The sequence below is a fragment of the Sinocyclocheilus anshuiensis genome, unplaced genomic scaffold (assembly GCF_001515605.1).
Source record: "Sinocyclocheilus anshuiensis isolate Anshui unplaced genomic scaffold, SAMN03320099.WGS_v1.1 scaffold1024, whole genome shotgun sequence".
NCBI classification, from domain to species: domain Eukaryota; kingdom Metazoa; phylum Chordata; class Actinopteri; order Cypriniformes; family Cyprinidae; genus Sinocyclocheilus; species Sinocyclocheilus anshuiensis.
This window is the reverse complement of record NW_015552843.1, coordinates 760,890-768,261: the sequence shown is the minus strand read 5'-3', so window position 1 is coordinate 768,261 and position 7,372 is coordinate 760,890. Positions and strand designations below refer to the sequence as shown.

Below are 7,372 nucleotides of genomic sequence, written 5' to 3'. Positions count from 1 at the left end.
AATATTTTAATAAATATTTCCTTTTTTATTAAATTAAAATAAATAATTAGTGAGTGTTGCGTAAAGTACATTTTGTATGTGAGGCTGTTTTAAAAGTAGTTTTTTTGTTCATATAATTTTTGCACTGACCTCAGGCTCTTACTGATCATTAAAGGGTTTTTTTACAATTTGCCATGACATTGAGTTTAATGTGTATTAATGAACATTTAGCTGTTTTTTTGCATGTAAATGGATCACTCTCTAGCCCTCTGGCATTCTCAAAGTACATGGATGCTTGTGGTTGTGACGTGACAGCTGTTTTTTTTTTTATTGTGCGGTCAGTCCTTAGATAAATCACTCACAGTAAAAGTTGTGGCCTTTCAGAGTTTCATTCTAAACTGTTTTAAATGGTTGTACTGAGAGTCTGAACAATGTGCCCACTGCTGGACACATTCCAGTAACCCTCTCCCCACGGTTGTTTAGCTAAACTAACACAGCACAGCATTTAACTGTGTGCTTTAGCTGACCAGTTGCCGTTACTTTGTGCCATGTGTTGCTGTAAAGGTCTTAGTTGGTTTCTTACATGGTTTCTGTGTGTAATTGCACCTTAAAATCGAAATTCTGAGGAAAAATGGTTCCAGATGGTTGTAAAATAGACATGCCGTGTTAATGAATACATTTCAAAATGTGATATTCAATATTTTTCTTTGGTTACATGGTCATTTATAATGGGTACACAGAGACAGATTCTTACATGAAGTTGTTGTTGTTTATAAGCACCATAGAAACTCTGAATATAAACCTTGCATATGAATTTTAGTGTGTTAAGTAACAACTGTCTCCATTTGTTTTTGCATTTTAGGTGTTTCTTGCATCTCTGAATCTACTTCGAATGATTCTGAGTGAGTTTATTCCCAACCATCAGCTGGGCAAATCTGAGATCAGTCACTGTGTGGAACAGACTTGGAATAATCTGCTCTCCAGGACCGGAGAATCAACCCCGAGACTGAGAACACTAGCTATTACCTTCATACAGGTCAGTAGACTTTTGAAATACTTTCTGTATACATCGGCAATGAAGTGACTCCTGCAGCTATTTGGGGCAACAGAAAAACATATCCTGTTGACTAGAAAAAATATTCTTAGCATGCTATGATGACCTGACTTGCTGAGAATCTTCATAGATGACTGGGAGTGAATGTCTGAATGACTGTCTGAAGGCATTATATATACTGGTGGTGGCCTTGTGAAGTGAACTTCATTGTGAACTGGAATTGTCAAATATTTGTGGTTTTCTGTTAACATGAATAGAGATCTTATCTTTTACCGTAACCCTGCTATGAGATTTCCTCATTTCAATCTGCCAAATTTTGTCGGATACAATTTAATTTCATAAACAGGTCTGGCCACAAAACACTTTAAAAAGAGTTTTGTGGCTTCCCATCCATACCTACAGTGGGTACGGAAAGTATTAAATATATGAGTGTCACAGCAAAGGGTCTGAATACTTAGGACCATGTGATATTTCAGTTTTTCTTTTTTAATAAATCTGCAAAATGTCAACAATTCTGTGTTTTTCTGTCAATATGGGGTGCTGTGTGTACATTAATGAGGAAAAAAAATTAACTTCAATGATTTTAGCAAATGGCTGCAATATAACAAAGAGTGAAAAATTTAAGGGGGTCTGAATACTTTCCGTACCCACTGTATTAGCTATGCGAGCTTCTTCATTCTGTTGTACTCCTGAAAGTTGACAGAATGGTCTTTTAGCACAGTGTTTCCCAACCTTTTTTCTGCCATGGCACAGTTTTGATATGCAAAAAAATCCCACTGCACACCACTAAGCAATAAAAAAAAAAAAAAAAAAAAAGATAGAAAGGAGAAACATATTTATTATTAATTTCTTTCCCAATAATTAAACATTGCATCATCAGAGTTGGTATTTTGGCTTTATATATGATCAGACAATTGCACTTAATTTCTGAAAATCATACTCAAATGGAGTTGATGAGGTTTTTGACGAGCGAGTGACAGAGATCTGTGTTTTGTCCATCATTAGAACGGCCGCCTCTGAGGCAGTAAATTAATAGCATCAAATTTTCACCAGTTTGCAGGTTATAACGTTTATTGTAGCTATATAGGCGCTCAGTTTCTCTTGTTGTTAATACATTTGGCCAAAATCTCACGATATAAAAGACGAACAGCTATGATATTTAAAATGTACAAAAGTGTATTGGCTACAACTAGACAGCAAATGCTAAGACTCTTCTCTGGCCTTTATACACAAAAACATTAGCCTTTATAGACAGCATTTCTTGAGTAAAGAAAACGCTGTACTTATTCAAACATCAGTTCTTTATTTACCCTTGCATTGCAAAGAAGTAGACTTCTGTCTTCAAACTGTGCATCGCGGCACTTCATTCTGAATGGAGGCGGGGTGGAGTTATGAGGTTTGACTGACAATTTGAGGATCCAGTGGCGTTACGAGGTTTAGTCACAAGCTCTTTTGAATGCTGTTCATAGGTTAAATATTTGTAAAACTCACAAACAGACAAAATAATAACAAAATATAATCGAGATAAGGAAGTTTTTGATAATTTTCCACGGCACACCCGACAACCTGTCAGGCACAGTGGTGGGGAAACACTGTTTTAGCAGAGACCGCTACTCATTTCATATTTAATTTTATTAAAAACTAAAAAAATATTCAAGGGCATATCTGACATTTTTATGCAATTCAGTGTTCTCTAAAATGGAAAGTCCCCTGTCGCTAATTCAGTGTGCTTCTGACAAATTGTTTTTTCTGTGTATCATACTCTTTTTGTGACGTCAGACTTACAGACCTAGATAATGAGATTGTAGTTCAGTATTTACGTTAATCTGACTACAGTTGACCCTGCTGTAGCTCCATTGTAACTGTGCATGTAAATATACTTTCTTTTATACATACTAATAACCTGTGGTACAACCAAAGTGTACAATCTTTTAGCAAATTGTATATGAAATATAAAATGCATACAGTATTAAAAAAGCTGGAGAATGTGGCCCAGACAGATCAACTTGTTGTTCAGATAAATATCATGTGAAAGAACGGCTGAAGTACTTGTGACAGTCATCATGCTCTATATGTGATAAGGATGGGGATGTTTCAGGTTCCTGGAAAATTGATGTTTTGAAGTGTTCTGTGACTGACAGACATTGATTTGTGTTGGTTTTGGTTGTTGATAGACAGGTTGTGTCTCTGTCAGCATTGTGTGGGGAAACTTCATTGTATTTTGCACTGTATAAATAAAGACATTTGTGACTCATGCTTCTGGATGGTGGAAAAAGTAAATCAAAGACCACACCTTTTTATGAATAATTTGATGATGTACTCTGATATCAATGCTGTAGAGTAGCCCTATTATAAAATCATACAACCCAATTGTATGTTAAATCATAATCACTCATTATTGATTAAAGAAATTAAAATATCATTCTCAACCCTCTTCTAGAAATAACACATACAATCATTGCCGTCTTTCTTGGTGAATACATAAATATCAGTTAATGTCTTCAAAAAATGTCTATAATTTAGTGTCTAAAAGAGGGTCCACAGTGACGAGAGTTGTCGATTTGACATGACATGAGTGACAGCAGCCGTTGGCAGTGTATTTGGGTGTACTTGACTATTTGACAAACTTTAAGCAGAGTTTAGCATTTTGCAAATTAGCAGTGATGTAATCACCAATGAGAACAAAGACAGTGGAGTTCACATACAGTGCCTTTTTTCACGTTTTGTTATGTTGCTGCCTTATGTTACACTGCTTTATAATACTTTTTTCCCACATCGATCTACACTACATACACCATAATGGCAAAGCAAAATACAGTTTTTTTTAACATCTTTGCAAATTTAATAAAAAAAACTTAATTGATTCCATTGCATAAGTATTCATACCCTTATCTGGTACAGTTGAAATTTAGCTCAGAAGCATTCATATTGCTTGTAGATGTTACTACACTCCATGTGAAGTTAACCTGTGGCATATTCAATTGAATGGGTATGATTTGGAAATGCACACAGCTCTCAATAAAAGGTCTAACAGCTGAAATTGCATATCAGAGCAAAAACCAAGTCCTGCGGTCTAAAAAACTGCCTGTAGAGCTCAGAAACAGGATTGCATCAAGCCACACATCTTGGGAAGAGTTCAGAAAAATTCTGCTGCATTGAAGGTTCACATTAGCATGTAGTCTCAGTTACCTTTAATGGAAGAAGTTTGGAACAACCAGGACTCTTCCTAGAGCTGGCCTCCTGGCCAAACTGAGCAATCGATGGAGAAGGGCTTTAGTTAGAGTGGTGACCAAGAACCTGATGGTCACTCTAGTTGAGCAGAATCCTGAAAATGTGCGTCTGCCCCCATCCAACCTGACAGCGCTTGAGAGGTGAAGAGGCGAGGAGAAGAATGGCAGATAATTCAAAGCTTGTTGCATCATACCCAAAAATACTTGAGGCTGTAAAGGTGCTTCAACTAAGTACTGACTTAAGGGTATGAATACTTATGCCATGTACTTATTTCAGTTTTTTATTTTTAATAAATGTACAAAGTTGTGACAATTCTGTTTTTGCTTTGTCATTTTGATGTATGGTGTGTAGATTGATGTGGGGGAAGAAAGTAATTTAAAGCAACTAAACAAAAGGCTGCAACATAACAAAGTGTGAAAAGATGTGCTAATATGCTGTTAATATAAATGTGTTAATATGCTGCCCACTAAATAAAAAAATAGAGCAACTAGCAGTAAAAATGCCAGTGTACCAAATACCAAATGTACAGCAACCTGCCATCCTACCTCCAGCATTAAAATCGCAGAAATATATTTTTTATATATAAATATTTACATATGGTTTTTCAATATATTTTTGAGAATTTATAAGTGCGTAAGAAAAAGTTTGTGTTTTATAACTTGAATGCTGTTGTTTAAAGCTCGCTTGGACGTTTGTTTTGGCAGGAAATGGCTTTATTTAGGGAGGTGAGAGCTCTGCAGATGGTTCCTGTGGAGCTTGTGAGGGCCATGCAGAGCAGTGTACCCACTAGACTGGCACTGAGCAGACTGGAACTGCTGGAGAGGCTTCTAGAACAGCTGGGCACCAAGGACTCTGGCTTCACCCTCGACAACGTCATGCGGGTACTGGCCCAACTTCAACTCTTTCTGAGATGATCTCACTGGGTGTCAACCCAGTGGCTTTCTCCTCAGTCAAGCTGCAAGCTTGAAGTTTAAAGAAGATTTTTTAAGCTACAGCTAAAGTATTAGCTTACAAATATGCAAATGGGTGGTTAGATTTATTGACCACATGATACATGAATGGTTATGTACTATTCCGAGACCACACACACTGACTGGCATTAGGTGCCAGCTGTGGTGGTGAATGTTTGCAGTTGGGTGCATGTACAAACCCAAACTATGCTTTAGCATCTAAGACCACATACAAATATTTGATATTTGGGTTTTAAGGCCAAAATATCACAAATGTAACCTTTCTGTTGGGATCTGAAGGTTAATTTCATTCGCACAGCTATCATTAAGATTCTTGAGGGCTTCATTAGACTGAAACACAGTGGTCTTTGTATGACAGAGAGGGTGTAGTCGACCCTATGTAATATCGAGTTACCATTCGTTTCTTAAAAGGGCTGTTCTGACAGCTAGTTGCATATCCATGGCATAGTTTATGAAAATCATCCAAGCACTGTCTCATTTTCTCTCTCTGTTCCAGCAGTTAGTTGTACAAAGTGGTTAAGCTGTTAAAATTACAGTTCCTTAGGATCTTATTTTCTTCAGGTTCTTATTTGAAGACAGAGTTTTCTCTTTTTATTTTGTTTTTCTTTTGCTACCTGTGCAGTTTAAAGTATGTTTGCAATGCAAACTTGTGTCACTATTGCAACAAAGACTGAAAATTCACAAGCATCTGCAAAATGCACGGTGAGGTTTTTGTTTGTGTTCCAGCTGGGCTTTGTTATTTTAAAACAACAGCTTCTTCTGGTTTTGTGTGTTAGCTTGGAAGGTTTAGGTCACCACACCTAGGTAGCCTGAAGTCTCCACATGTTTTAGCTGGGTATCATATCAGTTCTCAAGCAATGTAAGAGAGTTTTTAAATTATATATAATTTATATAATTGATGAACATTTAACAATACAGTTAGATTTAATCTTTAATAAATATCAAAATAAATGTTCACTTTTCATATTGTACTTTTATGTTTTTGTATGACCTAAATTCACTTGTAGAATATAAAATTATTGATTTTAGTTTTTAGTCTTTAGTGCCAAATTATTTAAATAGTGGCAAATTGTAATATTGACTATTTATTTTTATTGGCCATAACATTACAATAATTATCAGCTTATCTGTATTGGCCAGAATTTTCATATCTTTGGATTTCTGTAATGAGATTTATGGACTGGATATTAAAGGGGACATAAAAAGAACATTATGTTGTGTATTTGGTGTAATGCAATGTGTTTATGCGGTTTAAGGATCAAAAAACACATTATTTTCCACATAATGTACATTATTGTTGCTCCACTATGCCCCGCCTTTCTGAAACGCGTCGATTTTTACAAAGCTCATCGGTCTGAAAAGCGAGGTGTACGCTGATTGGCCAGCTATCCAGTGCGTTGTGATTGGCCGAATACCTCAAGCGTGTGATGGAAATGTTACGCCCCTTACCATACTGTGATGCCGTGTCCCGGCACGACAAGACAAGACAAAAACAATGAAACCCATTACAAACGAGGCATTTGTTGCATCCAGTGGGGACATAACTTTAGTCTTTGCAACTTTACAGATCTTCTTTATGCACCAAGAGCTTGTAACACTCCAAAGAGAAAGAAAAAATTTAAATCGCATCATATGACCCCTTTAAAGGGGTAAATTAACTGAAAAACTAGTATTATTTCATCATTTATACATACTCATGTTGTTTAAAACCTGTATGATTTGAGGAGTCGAATGGACCACTTGTGGACTTTAAAAAAAAAAAAAAAAAGCATTTGGAGCTTGACAAATGCTGGTTATAGTACGCTTGTGTTGTGTATAGGGATGCTCCGATCCGCCTTTTTTGCCTCCGATACCGATTCCGATACCTAGGGTTCGGTATTGGCCGATACTGATCCGATACCAGTGAAGTTTTTTTTCCCTCATTTAAATAAATGTAGAATTTATATATCTCTGTGTGTGGAACTTATAATCATTCTTTCACAATCTACTAGATACAGACTACTTCATTATAAAGAAAAATAAAATAAACAAATATGAAAAAATATAGGCCTATGTATATTTATAATCTATGACAAAAATTTATCATAAACTAGGTTAGTGGATAATTCGGCAGCAAAAGTTATTCTAGAAAAATCAG

General features: G+C 36.0%; 1 protein-coding gene across 3 annotated transcripts in view; it reads left to right on the top strand.

Moving 5' to 3' along the window:
* LOC107668088 (centrosomal protein of 104 kDa-like) overlaps window positions 1–7,372 on the top strand; it is a 36,899-nt gene that overhangs the window by 13,869 nt on the left and 15,658 nt on the right. For all 3 annotated transcript variants that reach the window (XM_016459869.1, XM_016459868.1, XM_016459867.1), the window contains exons 12-13: window positions 842–1,015; window positions 4,969–5,145. In XM_016459869.1, coding sequence (XP_016315355.1) covers window positions 842–1,015; window positions 4,969–5,145 — 351 coding nt within the window. The remainder of the gene's footprint in view (window positions 1–841; window positions 1,016–4,968; window positions 5,146–7,372) is intronic.